General features: G+C 32.9%; 1 protein-coding gene and 1 pseudogene across 1 annotated transcript; both read right to left on the bottom strand.

The window, feature by feature from the left end:
- Window positions 1-25,616, bottom strand: part of LOC128172198 (uncharacterized) — a 277,067-nt pseudogene that overhangs the window by 241,075 nt on the left and 10,376 nt on the right.
- Window positions 4,566-6,755, bottom strand: LOC128173973 (uncharacterized). Its single transcript, XM_052839626.1, has 3 exons — window positions 5,809-6,755; window positions 5,161-5,438; window positions 4,566-4,671 (listed from the first exon to the last, which is right to left on the bottom strand). The coding sequence occupies exons 1-3, from the start codon at window positions 6,439-6,441 to the stop codon at window positions 4,566-4,568; spliced, it is 1,017 nt and encodes a 338-aa protein (XP_052695586.1). The 5' UTR covers window positions 6,442-6,755.

Here is a 25,616-nt window from a genome sequence, read left to right as displayed (position 1 = left end):
AAGTTTGAAGAGTTTTGAGTACCGCATATGCTTTTGCGAGACTCAAAAGATTTGTTACATGCTTCCATACCTCCGTATTGAGTCGAGAAACGTAAACAAAGAAGAACAAAGTCATGGATGACGTCACAGTGCACTCGCGCTATATTTCCCGCGATAAATTTAGAGGTGGATCAAACATCTGTAATGCGTGTACTAGCTATTTCAGTATAGACTGCGATACCTGCCTCATTGACATATGATTATTATTTTTATTTTTTTTTATATACAGATTTTATGTATATATATTAGCAAGAGCCATACTTTACTGTCATATCGATCCATTTTTAAGCTAATTGTGCATGCATAAGTAGGGAGGATTTAAATAAACAATAGGACATTTTGAACTGAATAAAATGAAAAAAATAAACACTTTAAAAAATTATGTAGATATTGCATATAGTCAGACCATTAAATTTAAAAGTGGGGAATTACACACCTACAAACAGGTACCGGACTCTCTCTCTCTCTCTCTCTCTCTCTCTCTTCTTCTTCTTCTTCTCTCCCTCTCTCTCTCTGGGAAGGGGGTTGCGCTGTATGTATCATAACCATTAAAATTAGTACCTTTGGCATACTTATTGTAGAGCAATACTCTCTCAAAAATTCTTTGACGTTCGTTGATACCTAAATAAAACTATAAATTAACAATGATGCAAGGTATGTGTAATTCTTGCTGCGCTCGCCAGAACGGTAGCACCGTAAAACATATTAAGATAGTGAAAAACAGGCACATTAAATGATATCAATTTAATTTTTAGCAGGCAATTGAAAGCTGGAATAAACAATTTTTTAAAACGATAAGACCTTAGTCTAATAGATACAACCAAAATTGGCTTGGGTATATTCACTGGCTTTCACATACAACTATTTGAAGTTATCGCTTTTCCACAAAATCCAACCTAAAGTTACTTCCCTTTGTTGACTCTTCTGTATTGAAGTACGAAAAAGACGTCACAACAACATGGCAAAAGCAGACGTTGGAAAAACAGATCAAATGGGGTGGAAAAGGCATGCGATTTATGTTTTAGTGTATTTAGAGTAATTTTAAGTCTCCAATGAATTGGTGAATATGAAATCCCTTACCAAAATGAATTGTTTGCGGGCCAACTGATTAGTTTACCAGAAAACTTTAGAACTTGTTTGCCGATCTCTGCCAGTAGTAGCAATCTTCTGGTAAACCTCTTTTATTTTGCCAGAAGTTTACCAGACACCCAATTATGTTTGCAGCTTCATCGCCAGAAGTGACAAACTTTTGGCAAACTCCTAACAATTTGCCAGAAGTTTACCACAAACATTTTCTTCTTTTTTCTTTGTTTTTTTTTAACTTTCTGAGCTTGCCAAAGCTTTACCAGAAATAAGACTTATACAATTTCATAAACATTCAGCACACCTTTAAGACTGTCAATTATAATGAATTACTTTTATAATTTTGTATATTTGTATCGAGATGATTCATGCGGGTTATGAAGGTAGCGAACATTACAGGAAATGTGTTAGCGGGTTATGTATTTTTCCTGCAATGTCGCTACCGTCATATCCGGAATGAATAACCAAAGAAAGCATTTTATTGTTTAAATTAACAGATAACGCCAATATATATATATATATATATATATATATATATATATATATATATATATATATATATATATATATATATATATATATATATATATATATATATATATATCTTAGAGCTATCTTCAGATGCAGAGCCTGATCTTCATTATCAAGGATGCTTAAACATATACCTTAGTAGTTACTTGTCCTAACTTCAACATACTTGCATGAAAGGTTCGTCTTATGACACTCATGCACCTGACGGGCTTGAATGCTGAATCTGAGCTATGTGTTTCAATTGCTGGAGGAGGTAAAGGTTTTTAGGGCTGGTTAAAATTTTTTGAGAAGGTGCTCTCTGATGATTATATTCTAGTTATAATTGGTCCTAATTTCACCAAACTTGCATGGATACTGCGTCTATTAATACTGATGCACTTGACAGACTTGGATGCTGAACCAGAGGCACAAGTATTGGATTTTGTATGAGATTTAGTTTTTTTGTTTTTTTTTTGGAATATGTCACGTGTTTTATAGAAATAGTTTGCATGGTTGATTATATTGTAAAAAGTTAAATAATACGATATGATATTGTATCATTTTTGTACAATATGATATTATATTGTTTCATGATATTGTTATGGATATTTAAGGAATAAATTCAATATTTATTTGTTCTACACGATAGAAAAATTTAATGGTCTGGGACAGTTTACGTTTATAAACCGCGAAGCGGTTTGTAGCAACCTCTAATGATACAACGTCCACCAATAATATAATGTTGCATTAGTGGTCAGGATGTTGACCACTAATGATATAATTTTATCATTAACAAACAACCTAACCGTCCGCTAATGATATAATTTCAGATTTATATCATTAGCGGTCAAAAACCGTAACCCCCAATGATAAGGGAAAAAAAATTGAAATAAGTACTATAAGTTCTATCCTGACCACTAATGATACACATTTGCATACATTTTCAATTGCATAAGTGGATGGATTTGCAACCTTTAATGATATTATATGAGATAATTTAATATAAAATTATATATATATATATATATATATATATATATATATATATATATATATATATATATATATATATATATATATATATATATATAATCGCTTTTTAGTATACCTGCGCTCTATACTTACAAAGGCAAAGTATAAAGAAAAAATGACGATATTTACATTTGGAAAAAAAAATTGCTTCAGTGACGTCATAGATGGACAGCTCAGGGACAATGGTGACTAATGTTGAGTCTAATATGTTAGACAACCTCTGTATAACGTAAGATTAAGATTTGATTTTGAGACAATACTACATAAGAATTGGTTAAAATTTGGGGGGGGGGGGCAGTTATTTGATCATACTTATATTAAATTGTATTGCGCAAGGTCACAATAGCCGCATAACACAACGTTGCATCATCGTTTTCAATCTTTGAAAAAAAATCAATTCGGGTCATGTAAGGGACCGTCTCAAAAGTTTCATTATATAAATCAAATTATTTGAGATAAATAGAATATCTATAATTGTGTGATTTTATATTTGCTTTATCCAACTCGTTGAAAAGGTTTCATTCGCTCTGCAAGCCTTGCGAATATATACACCATTTCAACTCGTTGGATAAAGCAAACATAAAATCTCACAATATAGATATCCTTTATGTATTGTATGGTATCTATTGTAAGTATGATAAGATGCAATATTGTTTTTTTATGTTATTGTATAACTTTGACCCGTGCTTGCACAGGTTGGCATTACATATTATGTCGGGCATTTATGAATAGATACATCAAATTTGAACACCATGTTGACATTCAGAACTCTCGGAATTTATCATATTAAATGCAAATGAGTTAGAGTTTTCTAACATATTTTCTTTCATGAACAGAATATATAGCACATTTTGAATGAAAATTTACACGTATCTGTATTATCGTTTCTGAGTTTATCCATGCAGATGTGATACTTTGGAAACATAAACTAAAGAGCATCCCGAGATTTATCGTGAATGTAATGTGAATTGTAAAATCCGAAAGATTCAGATGATTTCCGGAGTTTGTAAAGAACTTTTTGTTGATTATTAATTAGCGAAGCCTGATTGAAAAATAAAATAAAAACAAATTGGTAATCACCAAAAACCAATGATGTAAAAAATATCTAACAACAAAAGACATTACTCTTACAATTTCTCGGTATTAAAGCCCAAAAATTCGAGTCTATTATTTTGATATGGTAGTATAGATACTTCTTATAATAAGAAATTCATGAAATTTTGACACAGTTAAACGGATCATATTACCAAATGATTCTTTCAGTTTAATCAAATTTGAGTTTTTTGTTTTCGCATAAAGGTCAGGTCAAGGTCACTACCTTTTTTCTCAACGTAAAGGATGATAAAAAATTGTAGCTCTTTGTAGTTCTGTAGACATTTGTTTAAGATTTGAAGATTCTTTTCTTCAATGAAATAAAAGAATATCAAAATATCTATAAGCTTATACTACTAAATTGGAATAAATATTTATACTAAAATTGATATAGCTTAGCCCGCATTTCCTCAAATTTTCTTAAATTTTGAAAAAATTTTGATTATTTTTTTATGAATCCAATAATAAAATATTTCAGTTTGTAATATTTTAAATACTGTAAATTCCTTATATTACGCGAGTACTTAATTCTGCGATCCTGCTGATTTGTTTGGAATTGCGACAATATTAAATCGCGAACGTTGAACTTTTCTACTTATTTCTTATAGTTTTCAACTCTCAGAAAATAATGGCGAGATTTTAAAAACCGCGAAGGATGCTTCTCGCGATTTTACGCGGATATTAATTCCTCACATTTATTCAGGAATTTGCAGAATGATATTTCTATCTTTAAATTTCTACATCAACAAACCATTCATAGGCATAATTTAAGTTTATGCTTTATATAACTTACCATAAGAACAAAGACGCTATGCACAACTGTTGCCATCTCTTTGACGACTTACAGCTTGATGGTCACTGCTCCATTTTTCCAACCCTTCCGGAATGTATGTTTCCCTCGTGTACATGTACTTCCTTTACAAATAAAAAAGGAAAATAAATAACTACAAGAGATTACCACATACTTTGTTTCATAAAATGAGTTGTCTTTATCTTAAGCAAGAACAAGATCTTACAATAAACTACTTTGTAAACAAAGTTCAGGTCGTTTTGATGACTTTTTATTACATTTCAAGTGCTGATAAATAAACTATAAGTATACAAATTAAGTGCGACAAACACTAGAAACTGTTTAAGTTCAAAACCAACTAGCAAATAGAAGTTATCATGTTGAGACAAATTTAACCAGGATACATAACCAGATTGTGAATAAATCCATAGAACAAGTTTTGTAAACATAACAAAGAATCTCTACTTTATTTTAGAGATTTTCATATTCGTATTTTTGAGCATTGGAAATACCTTATTGAAGCATCATAAAAACAATAAAAGTAAAAATCTAAAAGTGTTCTTTTCATAGTGAGACCATGCATGCCTCTATCATTACAAAGTAGCATATTTTACCTCCACTTGTGTTCGATGTCCGGATGTTGGTGTCCTAGGGGATCCAACACCAAAACTGTTTTCTTTGACACACTGGCGACCAAGAGAATCCAGTGGTGGTTGCTGCAAATGGGCATCAGGATAAAGGCATAGGAGGAAAACTTCACGTTTGGGTATAACCAGGAAAGGTAGTCCCTCCTGGTCCATTTCTGCATTAGAAAGCATGGGAGAATGAAGACTTCATTTTTCTGCAGTAGTGTCCTCTCTCTCTGCAGGAGGCCAAGATAAGCATGTTTGATCTGAAATCATTAAAAAATCATTCATTTAAGGCACAAAGGTCAACACATGTTTAAGAAATAAGGAATTATTCTTTGAGTGCTATGAGTAGATCAAATACATTGAAGCCCTTATTGCTTTTTGAAAGATTTGTTCGCACCAAACCTTATTTTATCATCACATAATATTCAATGAATGCTTCCATATTAACTATCTATATATAATTCTAAGAAATTGTGCAATTCAAATATTCAAATAGTCATTGCTGAAATGTATTTGGCTATAATTACAAATAGATTTGTAGTGTTATCATACAGACACTGAACGATTTTAATAAATATGAATAAATTGTTATTTATTATGTTCCAACTTGTTGTTGACTTGTTGACATACCGAATCATCCAGCCAATTCTGACCATCGAGGCAATAGAGATCTTTTCCTATAATGGAATTAGAGTCAATAACCAATTTCTTCGATGCAGGCAACTTGGGGAAATGTCTTAGGGACACTTTTTCCAGATGATTCGGAACTTCATTGATTGTCTCCATGGTTTCATGACGCAGCATCCCTGAAGAATACGAGGACACCACAACTGCCGTTGCCAACATTGCTGAACACAATTTGGTGTGAATATCTTCAGTCTTCACTTCCGCCAGAAGAATCTTGAAGACATGGTCGTAAAGGTCTTCATTCTCGTCATGTGTATCAGCAATGAGTGAGAGTCTTGGATCGGCATGCAACTCAGGGATTTGCAATGGGGAGGTGATTTTTGGTAGTGCCTTGGATGTCACCGAAGTTTGGATTGCTGCAAAATGCCCTGCATCGAAGAATTCTTTCAGTCTTCCTCCGACTCCCTGCAGGGTCCTATCTGACAAAACTGGTGATGATGATCTCGTAGATGCCTCGTCTTCATTTGGCTCACCTTCACGTTGCACCATCTTAAAAGACACCTCACTATCACTCTGATGTTCATTTTCCTGGGTTTCCTCTGTGGAAGCTGTCATCACTGGTGATGGCTTTTCCATTCGATCATCAAATGCATTGGTCTTCTCTTTAACTTGAGGTTTCCAACGCTGCACTTCAACTTTAACACTCTTCCGGATCTGTCCATAAGAGTAGCAACTCCTTTGGATGAAACATCAGAAATGGTGTATGGAAAATTTTAATTCAGTTCTTTCAGCTTTGACTGTTTCCTTTGCAATTTCCGGCAATTCCTCTTATACACAATGTTTACAGGTGCAAACAAATTTTTGGCAGCAACTTTTCTTCCATGATCTTCTTTCATTTTCGTCTGGGCATCCTTGATGTTTTCCTCAACCATGTCGTGTAATGTTTTCCTGTACTTCAAGTTTTCAACATATCTTCTGTTGCTTCTTTCGGTGTTTCCATTTCATTGAGTTTCATCTCTGCCGGAAGTGTATGAGGCCTTCTATATGCTATCTGTAAAGGTGAATACTTTGTCGTGCGGGATATGGCCTGGCGAATCCCAAATAGGGCTGAATCCAGGTGCAGATCCCAAGAGTCAGCATCCTGGAATAACTTCTGAAGTGATCTGTACATTATAAAAAAAATCTATAAGTACCAGTACAATACGTATATGGTATTATAATTACAGTGCATTGCCTTGCATATTTTAGTAAACTTTTTCTTAGTATGATGAAAGGAAGAGAGTGTACAAGGTCTGTCAAATCCCCCACAACCAGGATTTTGAAAAGACAAGTGAGTATATATTTAAAACAAGAGAAAAGCTGTCAATGGGACAGCAAACCAGGTCTTCTTTTGTTTGAACAGTCTCCACAATCCATTTGTCAATCCTGAATTGATGAAATCTACATATCCAGAGAAATGGCGTACTCTATATGCAATTTTTTCCCCCAAAAATGACGAAGTTTACCAACTGGTATTTTTTTCATAAATTATCAGAAATCAAATTCCTAGCGATATGTACACCTCTGATATAGGTACAATTGATCTGCAAAACATCAACTTCCTATCTTAAAAACTGCTGGAAGAGTAATCCATACAATATGGTACCCCTTATGCAATACTTCGCCTCAAAAATGACTAAATTTGGATACAACTATCACCAGTGTTCAGATTTTAAGCCCATCAAATTTCAAGTTAATATCAAACACTACTGTAATGAAAAAACCCTGAGACTATCAAAAAACCCTGAGGAAACCCTGAGTGGCACTGAGAAAACCCTGAGAGACCCTGAGGTTGGCAGTGAGGGTACTGAGGAAACCCTGAGAGACCCTGAGGTTAGCACTGAGGATACCGAGAAAACCCTGAGTGGCCCTGAGGTTAGCACTGAGGGTACTGGGGAAGCCCTGAGAGACCCTGAGGTCTGCACTGAGGGTACTGAGGAAACCCTGAGAGACCCTGAGGTCGGCACTGAGGAAACCTTGAGAGACCCTGAGGTCTGCACTGAGGGTACTGAGAAAACCCTGAGAGACCCTGAGGTCGGCACTTAATATTAAAAATTAAAAACTCCTTAATTATTTAACGATTGGCGTACTCTTAAATTTATTTTACTGCATATGATCAGACTTTCTCATTTAAACAGCATCTTTAATAAATTGTAAAGGGAAAATACAGAAACACAAAGGAAAAGTATGTATTCTGTACTTATTATATGTACATTGTATACTGGTCATACATATGACAAGCGAGAGGCCACATGTTTTACGTAAACTATTATTCATATTAAAAAAAAACCGTTAACATTTAAAGTACTAGTATTCTTCCGAAATGAAATACAAGTCGCTCGTAAAATGTAGTGTTTATAAAATAAATAATCATGTTCACTTTTATTCATTTAATTAATTATTTTAGTTGCCCTAACAAAAAATATTTGATTAATGAGCATTCGCAGAATCAGTTACCGGTATTTCTAATTTTAAACAAATGTAGATCTATTTTGCTTTATCATATAGCATATTCTTGCACAGTATGAAACAAGAAATCATATTGACGCAAGCGTCAAATGGGCCGCAAAAAATATAATTGTTGTATGAATCATTGGTTGTTTACATAAAAACACACCACAAAGAAGAAAATAAAAGTTGGTTGTACTAATTTTTATGGTAAATTTTAATATACTTTCAGCAATTTGTTTTGAAGTTTAACATTTTACTATTATCATAAAGAATCGATTTCGTTACTGTAAGCATTTCTAACGGAATTTGTATGATCATTGCCACAGTATGAAGTAATGGAGAACACATTGATTTGTACATTACTCTAATACAAAGTTTAACTCATCATTTTTCTCTTGGAGATTATGTATTTCAAACCATTTTGGTTTTTTGGTTGTTGCATTGTATTGAATGAAAACTTAATGCATTAGTTTAATATATGATTTCAAGGGACCTCATAATAAAATAAAAATGGATTAGTTCAAATTTTCCAGTAAATTCAAATTTTCATTTTTGTCATATTCTTACGTAAATAATCAATATAATGTCATTTGATGATATTTTCTACCACATTTTACATGGTAATATTATAAAACACACGCAAAGTCATTTTATTTGACACGGCACATAGAAATTCAAATATATCATTTATATATGATTTAATGACATTCAGGTCTTTAGTATTTTAGGTCTTTAGTATGTCCCGCATTCCGTTTTGAAAAGAATGAAGAACTCCGAAATTTTCCGAATAGATTAAAGTCTCGATAAAAACGCGCCAAATACGACAATCTACTAAGTATGACCTACTTTTCATATACAAGTAAAACAAAGAATATGTGATATTTTCTAAAAGGCATAACACATATTTCTACATGCAAATTTACTTTTAACTCATAAAAATATGCATAGTATGAATTCTATTAAAAAGAACCATCCCGCAGAAACGCAGTAACAATATTTAAATGTGTATCAAATAACGGACCGCCTTCCGGCGGCCCGTAATAACAATAACATACTGGGACAATATATTTAAGCAATAGCTAGTATGGGCAAAGGATTTTACCAAAGGATTATATATCCCATAAATAAAAATTCTTCTTGTGCACATATAGATCGGTAAACTTTTTAATGCTTAGACAGTAAACAGTCTAGACGGACTCCCAAAACGGAGTCAAAGGAAGTGAATTTCTGCAAGTATTTTGGACTCCGTTTTGGGAGTCTACGCATGCGCATTTATACAAAAAATGACGATTTTTGGATGAAAACATGGGGTCCACGAGAAATCATCTTGCAAAGTGCTGCATGTGTTGGCAGACTTCTATCATGTTTTAAAAGACCCAGGATATAATTTATTATCGATCGTATTTGCACGAAATAGGTGTTTATTTGCACTTAAGAAAGTTATTTATCTCCGAAGTTGGATGTTTGGATGATGCTTAAAAAGTGATATTTTTGTGTTTTTCATGGAATTTTATCGTTACTAAAAGGTAAATTGCATTAAATTGTACTTTCTTCGTATTGTGTTACAATTTAAAGTCACCAAACACACAAATTTATAAGTGCATAAACGAAAAGGGCCCCGACTACTAACAAAAACTGGCTGCTCTAGCGATGATTAAAAACGTCTTATTTGTTTTGAAAAAATAGAATTGGTAGTTTAAAAACCTAGAAAATTAAACATATTGTCATTCTAGATACAATAACTCTTTAAATTAAACAGATAATTATTATCAAAACAATTATATAATCGCTCGCGGCGTTTCCAATGATAGTTAACCATATTAAATGCAAAATTATTCAAGATAATTAAGTAATTAAGCCTCCATATGATGTAAATGAGACTATATTTCAACAAACAATGAGAAATAATCATATCCAAGCATTTAATTTATTTCTAAAAAGTTATAGCTATGCGCGATCGAAGATATGGGTGAATTTTTCATTTTAAGAATTAATCTTACGTAATACAAGTAAACAGTTATGAACATTTGACATAAATATGACAAATAAACATTCAGAAATGTTTTTGAAAGCTTAAAATAAATTTTGTCGTGTGTTTGGCCAATTTTAGAGACTTATTTAAAACTAAGGGGCATAACTCATACGTTGTTTACATTAGAAACGCCATTTTACTGCAATGCATGATGGAGCCAAAGACTCCGTTTTGGGAGTTAACTCCGTTTTGGGAGTCCCGTCTAGACTGGTAAAGTGGTGGAAGGTTATAAAACTCCATGTTCTCTCTCTCTCTCTCTCTCTCTCTCTCTCTCTTTCTCTCTCTCTCTCTCTCTCTCTCTCTCTCTCTCTCTCTCTCTCTCTCTCTCTCTCTCTCTCTCTCTCTCCGTAGGTAAGGAAAACGAAACAGAACATTACAATTAGAATTTTATTTACAAGCCCTGAGTTAAATACATGTATAAAATAAACCTATTTTGATCGCTATACATATTTGCTGTAAATCCCGGTTTTGAGCGATCACTTTTTAAATGATGTAGTCTATATTCAATAAAATTTACTATGTTTTGATTTCCATGCAGACCCGGATCAAACTCTTTTGTTTTATGGTGTAATTCTCCGCCGTTTGTAGCTGTTTATTTTGATGCTACAAGACAAATACACAGGTGGCCAATATTCACACCTCGCCGTGGTCGCTCTGTCGCGTGTATAGTCTGGGCCTTGTCTGTTAGTTCCGAGGTTTTTCTTGATCTCAGAAAACAAAAGAATGTGTTCTATACTTGTACACAAAGGAGACAGTACATCGTATATCGTACACGGTACGTTTTTATCATGGACTTCGAATCAGAAACAAGACAATCAATGATCAATAAAAGTTGAAGTGCACGATTTTAAACACTAGCGATATCACCGCATGCTACATGTAGTAGTATTAAAACATGTACAATGTATTTATACATGAGAGAGAGAATAGAAAAGGGAGAGAGAGAGAGAAAAAAGAGAGAGAGAGTGTGTGTGTCGGAAGGTAGTATTTGGGCGGCGAATTATTTGGTCGATGACGGAGGAGGAAAGGGGGGGGGGGTTGTGAGCCGAACTTGACTTGACATGAAGATATTTTACGATGTATCCAATTTTTCTTAATTCAAAGTTACATTGTATTATTGTCACTTATTTAAAGTTTACAAATTTTCTTGTGGAAAGGTTCAAAACAGCTGTAGCATATCGGTGAATTATCAGGATCAGGTAATTTTTAACTCTTGTCGAAATTCATTTTGATTATAAAATACATGTAGTACAGTAACGGAAAACTTTGTGAAATTAACCTCGTCAAAAAGACCGTAACTAACAATAGATTGAACTTAAACCAGAAAGGATTGAAATAAAAAAGTATCTCTCTCTCTCTAAGAGAGAGAGAGAGAGAGAAAGAGAGGGAGAGAGAGAGAGAGAGAGAGAGAGAGAGAGAGGGGCGGGGGATAAATGGATTTTTTTTATGCATGATTTTAAACATTTGTCACATCACCGCATACTAGAAGTTCTAAACACATATAAAGTATCTGTAAAAGAGAGAGAGAGAGAGAGAGAGAGAGAGAGAGAGAGAGAGAGAGAGAGAGAGAGAGAGAGAGAGAGAGAGTTTCATGTTAAAATATAATAAAGATTTCTTAGTTTGAAAGAGAGAAAGAGTACGAAATCATTTGCTTATTGAAAGCGCCTTTTATTACATAAAGATGTTCATGTGTTAGATCATGCAAGTATTCACTGTTGCTTTTTAATTTCACATTTCATTTGAAGTTATGTTTTTGTCAATAAACAAAGGGAAACAATTTAGCGTTACAATTAAATTCATTAACTTGACCTTTAATTAAAATTTTACAAGACAGGCAAACCTCGGAATTCCCCTTCACTTTTCTCGGCATTTCCGGTAACATGAAATATCAAAATTCAATCGGGTGGAAAATATTTCTAATTCGAAAAGTTCAATATTTAAAAAAAACAACTTCTGAATTTCAACTCGCATGGATCTTAAAAAATACACCAATGCCAAGTTTCGTAATTGGTGCTGGATGTGTAGTAGAGAAAAGCTGTTTATCTTTTTCAATAAGAAATAGGGTGCACGTAACATCGTTTTGAAAGGGGGGGGGCAAACTTATCCAAAAAATCTTCATAATATAGAGAATGAAACAACTTCTCAAAATCGTTAAAAAATTATATCTATACATGTCTCTATATATGGGAGGGGTGGCGTACATTTTCAAAATAGATATACTACTTTACATAAAAACTATACAATATAAAGTACATGTAACCCATTCGCTTATTTACTTTTTGAAGCTAGCTAATCCTAATTCAACAAACACATTTTAGCTAATAAACATCATTAAATTTGTGCATGTATCTTAATTAGATGTAACTAAATACATGTAAATGAAATTTAATACATCTTATTTTAAAAAAGTGAAATAGTTCAAACATCGTACCGGGTACCTGGTACAATACATTTAACAACCTGTTGTGTTAAAACTTTGATATTGTTTGCTATACTTTATAGTTTTTCTTTCACAATGATTAATTACATATTGATATACATAACTGACATTTTAGTTGAATCAATCCGCGACAATTTCACACCTGTTATATATTTTCAATATTGCCTCGGGCACCTGCTCATTACATGCAGCGAACTCGCGTGTGTATATCTTGTATATTCTGTGTTAGTTCCAGTGTTTTTCTGATCATTGGCAAACAAAAGAATTGACAACTGATATACACAAAGGAAGTTTTAGTAGAAAGTTATATGCAGTATTTAAGAAAAACAGTACAGGGGAAGTTCTATTTTAATCAGATGTCAATTTGAAATAAATGTAATATTTAAATTAGATATTATTTTTTACGCATGCTTATTGTAAAAGAAAAAAATCTTTGTTGTAGTTTGAACAAAAAATTAAGCACTTTGTTTGAAAATAAAACGTTATTAATAATCAGACAATATAATACGGTTCATACGCGAACATGATTTCTTTTTCTGACTTAAAGCTCAGAGTTGCTAAAAAGAAATTTCGACAAAATCAAAATAGTCATTATAAAAATTAATTTTATTAGCTTGTATCATTTTATTTTAATCGCATAATTTATATCGTTTTTCTATTTAAAATGACCTCAGGGTCTCTCAGGGTTCCCTCAGTACCCTCAGTGCCGACCTCAGGGTCTCTCAGGGCTTCCTCAGTACCCTCAGTGCAAACCTCAGGGTCTCTCAGAGCTTCCTCAGTACCCTCAGTGCAAACCTCAGGGTCTCTCAGGGATATAGAGATAGATAGATAGATAGATAGATAGATAGATAGATAGATAGATAGATAGATATATATATATATATATATATATATATATATATATATATATATATATATATATATATATATATATATATATATATATATATATATATATATATATATAAAACATCGTTTAGGATTTTAATCAATTATCATCTCCGTCAAATACTCCAAACATAATTCATTGGAATTAATGGTGGCTCAATCTTTAATATGTAGTAGTACGTGGGTTAAGCCCTAACCTTAGAATTTACATTCTTGACAAAAACTAATTATAAAAGATTTAGTTTTCCTACTGAAACTTATGTTAGAAGAAAACATTTTTTTAATGCGAAGACTTACAACTCATGATTTTAAGGATCTTAACACATTCGGTTTCAATACTATACATGTTTTTCATAAGCCCCCTTCCACCATTTAAAATCCCGAGAAGCAAGACGAAACTTATTTCACCAGAGCATTAGAATAAAAGAAACAAGAGGCCAAGGGGCCACAACCCTCTTCTGAGCAATAATAGTCATAACTCTGATTTATCAGCATTATACAGTATCAAAATCAATATATCTTGACAACAAAGACTAAAGTAATGTGGATTTTGCTCAAATAATTAAAACTAAATGCTGTCATTAGACAGTTATACCCGCAACAAGTGTTCGCCCTTATATAACACTGTTTTGTACCAGTTGTAAAAATGAAGGCCACATGCAAATTCCAGTAATATATTTAAAAATTATAATTTTCAGAAAGGATGAGATCCCTTACCATATAAAAATACACTTTATGTACAATTTGGGGTTAAACTGTTGGCATGTGAATTTTAAGTTAATCAATAATCTTAACATTTCATGTCAAAGAAAGTAGTCAATATGATTATTACAAACAAAACTAAATTATGCCCCCTGTCCGCGGTGGTTGCCCCTGTAATGAAGAATACTGACCCCCGTAGAATAATGACCGGGGGTCATTTTTCTACGTAGAATTATGACCCCCCCGGTCATTATTCTACGCAGAAAAATGACCCCCCGGTCATTATTTTACGTAGAAAAATGACCCCTTTGCCTGAAGAATAAGTGTCATTTTCATAAAAATGAACACACTCCACATGAAGAAAAGTGACCCCTGTAGAATAATGACCCCCTTGTTGATTAAAGTTGTTCAGTATATTTTTTTATTATTTGTGAAATAGTCTTTACACTATTGTTATTTTTACTGCTGCAGTTTACAGAAAGTAACAGAAATTATAATTCATATTCAAATAAACTTAAAGTGAAAGAAGGGGTATGTCTTAGAAAATAAAAATCCTTCCGTTATAACAAGATATTAACGTATTGCATCGGGGTATGGTTGTCATCTTAACAATTACATTTACATATATCTATGGTGTTCCGATAGGGCCACTTCGACCTAAGTTGCAAAGGCGATAGTGCGAAGGCGAATGAGCAAAAGTGCGAAGATGCGACGACGAAGCGCAAAGATGTGATGCCTAAAGTGCGAAGGTTCGAAGGCGAAGGAGCGATTCTACTATCGCTCCTTCCCAACTTTGCACTCTGGCCTTCGCATCTTCGCACTTTCGCCTTCGCCTTTAATTTTTTGATTGCATTCAGTCTCGGTCGATTACATAGAGTTTAATACAGGTACGAATGTTTATAAATATTTGAATGTGTACATGTAACATATATGTTTACCAGTGCTGGCTATGCCTAATCATTATCTACTCCACACACAATTTAATGTCCGCCATAATGTGTACATTTGCACTTCTAGACTCCTGTCACTTACCAGCCGTCTGTTTACCGTGGACCAATCACAGTAACATTCTAATTTCATTATGCGACACTTTTTGCTCATGCATGGATCCAGAGGGGGAGAGGGGATCCGCCCCCGGAAAATTCAATATTAATAAATTTATGCAGTAAAACGGGATAGGAGTCCGGACCCTATCCTGCTGGATAATTTAATTTTATTAATTTTATAAAAAAAAATCCAAAATATGCCTCGGAACCTTTTAAACGATGGAGAGCTCCGCAATTATAAAACATAGGTAATAACATATTACAAAGCTCACCGAGACGAGGCATCACCTTTATGAGGCATCACTTTTATGAGGCCACCTGTATCATATTATATGAAAACCATCCTTTATGATCATGGATATTCTTGGATTCTGTTTTGACACAATATCGTATATCATCTGTTAAAAAATTGTATGATAATCATATGTTCATATGTTAATCAAAACAATAATACAAAATTCAAATTGCATCCTATCATACTTACAATATATATCATATAATACCATAAAATACCTTAACAATTTGTGAGATATATCAAGCATTGAATCATTATTTTTTGAAAGATGTGGTCTCATAACTGCAACGGTATGTGCATACAAATTGTATAACGCGCGCTAGCGCGTTATGAAAATTTGTTTGCACTCATCGTTTCAAATAATGAATCAATGCTTGTATTTACGTTTTTTAAACATGTATTTCCTTCCCGCAAAAATGATTTTTTTTAAAAAGCTCTGTCTTATTCAACGAGTAGTGCGAAATTAACAGAATGGCCACTGGAACAGCCGGAATATGCTGACAAAAATAGTGCACAGCGTTTTAAATTCTAATAACACAATTTTATTTTTCTTTCTGTAATTTAATGAATTTACTCTTGGTAAACTAAGAAATTAATCAATTGAATTCATTTAACTGTCAAAATATATTTACATCAATGAAATATTTATCAGCGTAAATATAATATCAGGTAGTTATCCTATTTGAAGTCGCGAGAAGATTCAGTTCTTGTTCTTCGAGAAATACTGAAGGAATACTAAATGTATTCATACGCACCAGATTTGGTGATCGGGTCTTCTGTTTTGTGCGTAAATATCACTCAAATCAACAAATGAAATTTAATAGAGGGAAAGAAAGTGAATGTAAATATTAAAGCATGGTATTGTATTCTAAGATAGAATATAATTTGATACAACATTGTATCATATCAAATGATACAATATCATGGGATAAAGTAAAATATTATAAAATACAAGCATATTATATACATTGTATCATATTTGATTAATTTCAGCACTAAAATGCAACTTTACGGGATAAGTATGGTTTATTCTATCTTCTTAATATTCATTTTACAAGTTTCTAACACATTCATTTTAGGTCTTCGACATTCAGAATGTAAACAAAATATTTGTTTATATAGCAAAGAATTGTAAGCTCAGTAAATTGCTGATAATTTAACGAATGGCACACGGATTTTGGCTATCAAAATTGCCTTAATGAAGTATTGTATACATTAAAAACGGAAAATTAATTTTTGACCAAAATCGTGATCATGCCCCTTTAAAAAGAATAACATACTTCATACTTCATACAAAACAAATTAAAATGGTGCCTTAATGGCGCTCAGACAGCAATCTGAAGATAATTGCGAGACAGTTTACAAATATATTTCTGCACCAAAACGCTTTGTATCATAGCAATTTTATCACAAATAATATACTTTCTATCTTTTTTGAAACCTTAAGAGAGAGAGAGAGAGAGAGAGAGAGAGAGAGAGAGAGAGAGAGAGAGAGAGAGAGAGAGAGAGAGAGAGAGAGAGAGAGAGATTATAACTTAACAAATTATCAGACTTTTAATCCTTTTTTAAACACCTTACCTTCAGTCAGTCAAAAGATGCTTTTTAATTTAAGTACATTGTACGTGTTTCAACTAATTAATTTCTTTTGTCTTTACACGCCCTTATAGTTACCACAGTTACGTATACACTACTAAGTATATTGTGAATGTATACCCTCTGTCCAGGTAATGCACATGTGCGACCATTTAGTAATTACCTAAAATAATGATGGACTCTACCTAAAGACGTATGAATTGTTAGTATATTATCAAACGTTCCTGATCTATTGAAAATTAAACAAAGCACGAGAAAAAAAGACAATATTATTTGTGCAGAACACCACAGTGGAGCCTTTTTTCTCTCTCAGATTAGGGGTTTATTCTGATTAGGTAAGGTGTGAATGCCTGCAGGGCTTCATTTACCCGTGTGTACGTGTCGTGAAATCCTCGTGAAATGAATGTTTAACATGAAGAAAAATAACCCCTGGGTCTTTTTTCTTCAGAAAATCCAGTTATTCTTCAGCTAGGGGGGGGGGGTCATTATTCTACGTAGAAAAATGACCCCCGGTCATTATTCTACGGGGGTCATTATTCTTCATTACACCGGACCAATTAACGGGTTGGACCTTAAATTATACGACACCGGGCAGGGCTCATGATATTACAGCAAACCTCTACTCCCCCCCCCCCCCCCCGCCCACAAGTGTTGGAGAGAACCTAAGGTACTGGTGCAGGGGACTGGTGAATGCCAATTATAACGGTGGTTATTATCTTATTAGCTGAGACTGTGGATAAGCAAATGAGACATAGTGACCTGGGTGAGTAAAACCTGCAAATCAACTGCATTCACTGGTCTAGCATTATGCTGTCCCTGACCTACATGCATAGACTTTCTAAATATACAGGTTGGCTATCTGAGGATTGGCATCCGCGTAGGTCCGGCGGGCATTGGATTACTGGGGATGAATCCTGGGTTATAACAGAGACATAAATAACATTATGTTATCTATGTTTCTGGTTATAAGGGGGTCAAAGTCCTTTAAATTTGTCCTGCCTCATAAACTCAGGTGGATACCTTGGCAAACGGGGTATTCTTGACAGTCAGTTTTTGAGACTCGGTGGAATGATTTAGGAGTTTATTGTGCACACTTAGAAGTATTTTTGATAAAATAAAATCCAGTAATTTAAAAGTTAACAAGTTATTTTTTATTTTAGTGCTTGATAGAGCTCATAAACTAGGAACATGCCGTAATAAAACAAAGACAAAGGAATATAAGCTACAGACCCTGAAACGTACTACTACACAACACGCTCGCTGCACGTTCGCTACACGCTCGCTAAATGGTTCATACGAAACGCTGAACGGTTCATACGAAACGCTAAACGATTTACAAGAAACGGTGAACGGTTTACACGAAACGCTGCACGCTTTGCCCGAAACGCTAAACGATTTACACAAAACACTGAACGGTTTACACGGAACGATTCTCGCACGAAACGATTTGCTCGCTTTTCACACGCTTTGGACACGCTTTTATAAGATCGCTCTTCGTTTCCTTTGGGTCCCTTCGGATTTTTCCTTTGACTTTGTTAGTAAGAATTAATTTTAACAAAACACGAAAAAATATTGATTAATGAAATTAAATTGATACTATTATTCACAGGAAAAAATACTTATTCATTGAATTAACAAGAAATACTACTAAATATATTTATTGCTCAAAAGAAATATCCACGGTTCTTATCAATGCCGTAAATAATAAAAAATCCAGAAAAAGTTACCTTAACTCAATAATCAATACCAGAAATAAAATCCGTATGATTAAAAACTGAAATCGGTTTTTCAGCATTCTGCTTTGATTTGATTTTTCTTTTCGCATAAGTATTTTTATTGGTTTCAGAAAATACGATGTAGAAAAACTAACGGTAAAAGAATATGTCATTATTTACTTTGATAATGTTGAAAAATATTTAAAATTAAATTAGTCACATGTATACGTTAGAAAAACAAATGTTATACAAACAACCGATTAATTTTTTTCTTATGTCGTATCATTCGCGTAAATAAATATGTTCAATACATGAGAAAAAATTCAAGCGATTAAACAAAAAGGAAAGTTGTAATTACTATTTCGGAAGTTAAAAAAAAAAAGTATTTAACATTGTATTGAAAAGAACAAGAAATAAAAATGATTTAAATTTATGACTCAATATTCGTATCTAGATACCCGGCGCCCCCTATAACGGCGTACAGTGTATCAAATTCCATCAGAATCTATTTGAATTAAGTACCATGCATAAATATTCCCATAATAATTAATTGCATGTGTACATTGTTGGCAAATCCCTGTTTGTTAATTACTTCTAAGACTTGTAGTTTTCCGTTAACAGTGTTTTAATAATTATAATAATTACTTGCAGAAATATTTTTAATCAGGAGTCCAAAGATTTTACTTCCCGCAATTCATGGAAATGAACAGTATATTTTCTTTCTAGGTTTACATTTAAGTTTGCCCAAATAATTGTTAAATTCTCTATCATTTAAATTGTGTGCTTCATCAAATACTGATTTCCGATTACCTTGAAGTCATAAAATTTCTATTGGCTATTGATAAAAAAAGAGACGCGTGACCATCAAATGAAAACGAATACACAGAGTTTGATTGACAGGTTCAGCCAGGTGCCGGTCTCACCTGATGACCGAGGTTCTGAGTGCTAGTTGTACACAGCCGAATGGTCTCAGTAAGAGTTATCGATGTAAATAAAAAAAAATGCTTATCAAGACATGATCGTGTAAGTAAAAGTTGATTTAGGTTTGTTCCCATTGAAATCATGTTTTGCCTACTGTATTTAATATTTTTTTTATGTATAACGAATTTTAATATTGTACCAGTACTGAAACATCGTATAAAAACGTTTTACTAGTATATACATGTACTCTGTAATTAGTCGTTTTTTTTTAAATACACATACATATACCTTTCTTTTGATTGCTAAAAATTAATTCAATTTTGTAAAAAAGATAAGTATATCATTTCTTCTAGATTTTTTTTATGAGAATACCTACCAAAGAATTTTGCCAATCACAAACAGTTTAAAGTAATATATTTACATCTACCAAGCACAATTTCCTCTATTTCTTACGGAAACTTATAGTTGATTCATAGCTCTATAGAAACAGCCAGACTGAAATCTACACGCCCTATTTATCGATTGGTCGAAATCTACAGTGGCTGAAAGTGACAGGACTGAAATTGACACGCCCTGTTTATCGATTGGTCTGAACCTATAGCGACCTTAGTGAAATCCCGGACTGCACGAAATAATCATGACGATGCCAGACTCAAAGTCTCACAGAAGACGATTTGGCTGTTTCTTTCAGCTAACGTACCTTTGTACATTAACAGTAATTTAGTGAATTTTACTAACTTTTCATAATTAGTTTATCAATTAGTTAAAGAAAGATGTAAATATAAACAATAAAATGCTTTCTTTGATGATTCATGCGGGTTACGAAGGTAGCGATCATTGCAGCGGGCGCCTTTTGAAAAAAAAATTAAATTGTCAGGTAGTTCCGAATGAAATCTGATGAACGTTTAACACGGTTCTCGCACGCTTTGCTCGAAACGATTCACACGCTTTGCCCGAAACGCTGCACGCTTTGCCCGAAACGCTAAACAGTTTACACGAAACGCTTCACGATTCACACGAAACGCTAAACACTTTACACGAAACGTTACTCGCACGAAAGTCGCACACTTTTTTGGTGTAGTAGAATGTTTCAGGGTCTGTACCAAAGAATTCGATTGTATTATAAAGAAGTAGTGTTTGTTAAGTGTCAAACATTTTTTTAGTTTACTTAACTTTAAAGAGAGAATAGTTTAATTTTTTTTCAATGGATGAAATATTCGTTGAAAAAAAAAAACTCACTATAAATCACATTCCTAATTACTGAAAAAATAACTAAAATGGTAATTGATGTTTTGGTAAACAGCTGGACACTTGAGGAATGAATATTTTAATGCATTCATTACGAAATTTTTTTTAATGCAAAACACATGTTTCTTTACCAAAGCATTTGGTAAAATAAATGCTATTTTTTTATTTCTATGTTAAACCATGCGAGGAAAACAAAAATAAAACTGACTAAATTCACTGTTTAGAACGTAAATTTTATTTGTACTTATCCCCTCTATATCCCCTTTTTACAAAGTAGACAAAATCATTAACCATGAAAAGTTGTAAAATATCAGGACACATAAACTCCTTCATGCATACAAACATTCATGATGTGAGAATTTATCCTAAACAAATACGGTATTTGAATGCGTGCTTCTTTTTTAATAGCTATTGATACCTGAGGCGTGTTCACCAGAACGAGTGCTTGCTTGACAAATTTTGTTGCAGGTATATGGAATTTCGGCGAGCGTTCGAGGGTACACGCTCTGTTGAACACACCCCTAGTATTAGGTGTCGGAACACGTTTTATTGTGTGTTAAACATCTTGATTGAGTTAAAAGGATTTAAATTCCAAAGTCAATCTACATACAGCATCCATGAACTAAAAAACAATAATCCTTTTTAAAACGCTTAAAAAAACTTAATATGAGCTGTATTTTTAGAATTTTATTTAGCTGCAAAAACCTGCTAGTATGATAAGTCTGCATGTAACTTAAACTCTAATGATAAATAAAATTTGAAAGAAACATTAATTTTGTCAGAAAAAAAGATTTCTCTTCTAGAGAATATATAGCAGATCAAGTTTTGTACAGGACGACAATAATTCAATTTTGCTTCAATTAAGACTTCTTTACGGCTTTTTCAATAAACATATGGCTAACAGAACTTTCCAAACCATGACGTTTTTGCAAATTAAGTAGAAAATAACATTTTCGTAAAAAAAAAAAAAATCAGCAGGAAAATTGCAGCTCAGGAATATGAGCTTTTTTTTTATTTAGATTTTATTTTGCTGCCAAAACCTGCTAGTATGATAAGTCGGCATATAACTTAAACTTTTATGATAAATAAGATTTGAAAAAAAGATTAATTTTTGTCAACGGAAATATTTCTCTTCTAAGGAATATATAGCAAATCAGTTTTTGTACAGGACAAAAATAAATCAGTTTTGCTCCAATTAACTCTTCCTAGCGACCTTTTCCTAAGTCTAGTCTGATTTAGTCGAAAAAAAACTTTTAACGGCAAATAATTATAAATATGCTGGCCTTCATGAAAATGGCGTTAAGTAACTCAAAATGGCGATTCAAAAAGGCGGACAACCAAATTATATATTTTTTTCTCAAAGTCTTTCATTAATGACAAACGAGAATGAAATGATCCAGCTTAGTATTTTATCATATCTAAAGTGTGCTAAGTTTGAAAAAATTTGCTGGCCTTCCCCAAAAAGCGTTAATTATGTCAACATGGCGATTCAAAATGGCAGATACCCAGATTTTATAATTTTTTTCTTAAAAAAATTAAACAAGGGAAAACGTATAAAAATTAATAATTCAGTCAAGCAAAGTTATTTTTGCATAATAATTAAGGCATGCTTAGACTGAAAAATATGCTTGCTATGACAAAAATGGCGCTAACTAGGTCAAAATGGCGGTCAAAATGGTCGACAGGCAAATTCTATAATAATTCTCTTTAGTCTTAAAAAATAAGGTAACAAATGATTATAAATGGGTTCAGCATAGCATTTTATCATAACTAAGGTGTGCTGAGTCCAACAAAATATGTTGATCGCGATGAATAGTTGAAAATGGTGGACAGCCGGATTTCATCATTTTTCGTCTAACAGTCTCTTTCATGGAAAAAAAAATACAAAATCACAAATTGGTCTAGCATACATATTTGTCATAATTAGGTTGTGCCAAGTTTGATGAAATGTGTTGGTCTTCATGAAAATGACGTTGATTTTGTCAAAATGGCAATTCAAATTGGTGTACACTAGTAGCCAAATTTCATTAATCTCTATATAGACTACTAAAGGCCTCTTTAATTGGAAAAATGTTTGAATATCATAATTTCAATACTAATGATGTAACTGACAATCATATCTGAACACATTTATTAATAGAAAAAACTCCACCAGCTTTTTATTTGGAAAAACAAATTCTGTTTTCCCTTATTAAGCTGCAGTATATAATTATGTTATTTATACAATCTTTTTTTGAGTGATAAGATTGTGATCTTAAATTTGCAAATGTCTTTACCCGGGAAGTAGGCACGTTTACATTCAAACATAAAGGTTCTGCAACCTGTGGGGCAGTTGCAAGCTATCAAATCTAAATAAGCTTTAGGTATGAGATCTTAAGGTCATTAGTACCAGCAAAAATCAACCATCACTTAATTGTTTTAATCACATCTCGGCTGAGCATGGTAATATTGGCATGCTTTTATATGCATATCCCCCTCTCATTACCTTGTTGTTTGTTTGTTTCATAAGCAACGTAAGGCAAATCATAAGTTGGGATATATTCCTGGGCTTTGATTTTATGAAGAAAGCAAATTAAACCGTGTCAGTGTGCAATGTTTTTTGGTTTTCCATATAACTAAAGAATTTCTCAAACTGTTTGATTTTCTGGTCAGTAATTCCCCTTTTCATAATTGTTTCTGTTCAGTTTTTATGTCGATTTTCTCGATATGTTGTAGAAATAAGAAGTTGTGTTACACCATATCGAACCAAGTGCTAATTCAAAGTTCTTAAAAGGGGAACATTTTCTCTTCAACAACATTGACAGGGATGTTTATCGGCTTTAAAGAGGTTCATATATCCATCAGCAAACTTAGTTGTGAGGATATGTTGCAAATTAACACTAGCATGGTCTAGCATAAAAAAGCCTCAACTTTTCCTCTGAATATGGACATGCATTGCTATACATGTACTTCCCTCAGCACATTTGGTCAAACACATGTCAACAATTTTGCAAAAGGTTCTTTTATTTTTAACGAAGACATAGAAAGCTTGATTCCTTATACAATATATAAATTGTCCCTAGTAATGTTAAAAAAAGAGTAAAATTCTTTGCCCAAAACATACTGCGCATACTTATTACTATATATAAAGCTGGACGATATGTTGATCTCGGCTCATTTTGAATCACGAGCTTTTCCAGTGTATATGATGATAAATTAGTTAGATTTATTTGCTTGAAAGGTATTAAAGGAAGAGAAAGAAATATACTAGAATAGTTCCTCCTGTCGTACACTGTTCCTAAGTACCTCTGTTATCACATAAGCTTATAACATAGATGTCTTTAAAGCTTAAAAACACTAGTGTTATAATGCAGAAATACTTCTCCTCTCGCAAACTTTGCTTTGTAAGCATTTGTTGTATTTCACGAACTTGCAGGTCGAAGAAATCGGTACATAAAGTATAATTTAAAACCCCCCGAAAAGGTTTAGGAACAAGAGAGATATTGAAAAGCATGAACACAGAATTTTTAAATAAGATACCGGTATACGCCTTTATAAGACAAAACGAAAAAAAAACAATTTTTAGTAAAATATGGAACTGTTCTTTTTCTTCGTTAAAGTGCTCCAATCTAATTTTTCATGTGCATATTTGTATAATGTAATACTTACACGTCTCATCCCTGTAAATAGAATTGTGAATTCTGGCTGTCAGCCATTTTGAAACGCCATTTTGACCCAAATAACGACATTTTTGTTAAAGTAAGCATATATCGTCAAACTCAGTATACCCTAGTTATGAATAATCACTTTTTGTTGGACCGGACTATAATTGTTTAAATGATTTGTTTCTTGTTAAAAAACTTAAAAAGAAAGTGATAAAATCTGGCTGTACGCCATTTTAAATCGCTATTTTGACCTATTTTACGGAATTTACGTCATAGCTAGCATATTTCTTAAGACTCAGCATGTCTTAGTTATATTGATAAACTTTGCTGGACCAAATTAAACTTGTTGGTCTTATGTTTTTTTTTCCGTTTTAAGAAACTTAAAAGAAAAAAATATGTAAAGTGGCTGTCCACCATTTTGACATAAAAAGCATCGCTTTAGTGGAAACCCGTATGATTCCTCAGACTTAGCACGACTTATTTATGATTTTAAAATTTATTTAACAAAATTATAATTGTTTGTTTCTCGCTTTAGTTATGTTTTAGTTATGATTAAAAACCTAGCTGGACTGAAAATTCATTTTTTGTTTCACGCTTTATGTCCATTTCAGATATATAAGACGAATTAACGCAATTTTGTTATCCGTTATTTTAAATCGCCACTTTGATTTAATTAACCACATTTGTAGAAAGTCAGCATAATTTGCAAGACTCAGCACACATTGGATATGATGAAATACTATTTTGGATGAATTTATTAGTGTTTGTCATTATTTTATCCCATTGAGGAGACTTTC

This window comes from Crassostrea angulata, chromosome 2 (assembly GCF_025612915.1).
Source record: "Crassostrea angulata isolate pt1a10 chromosome 2, ASM2561291v2, whole genome shotgun sequence".
NCBI classification, from domain to species: Eukaryota; Metazoa; Mollusca; class Bivalvia; order Ostreida; family Ostreidae; genus Magallana; species Magallana angulata.
Note: the sequence above shows the minus strand (reverse complement) of the source record. Positions and strands in the feature narration are given on the sequence as shown.

Excerpts from the sequence above, each read along its gene's own strand:
- LOC128173973 (XM_052839626.1), bottom strand. The coding sequence starts at position 6,441 with ATGGAAAAGCCATCACCAGTGATGACAGCTTCCACAGAGGAAACCCAG. Across the intron at positions 5,439-5,808 it reads AGAATTGGCTGGATGATTCG|ATCAAACATGCTTATCTTGG; the intron begins GTATGTCAACAA and ends TAATGATTTCAG. Across the intron at positions 4,672-5,160 it reads GACATCGAACACAAGTGGAG|GAAGTACATGTACACGAGGG; the intron begins GTAAAATATGCT and ends TTATTTGTAAAG.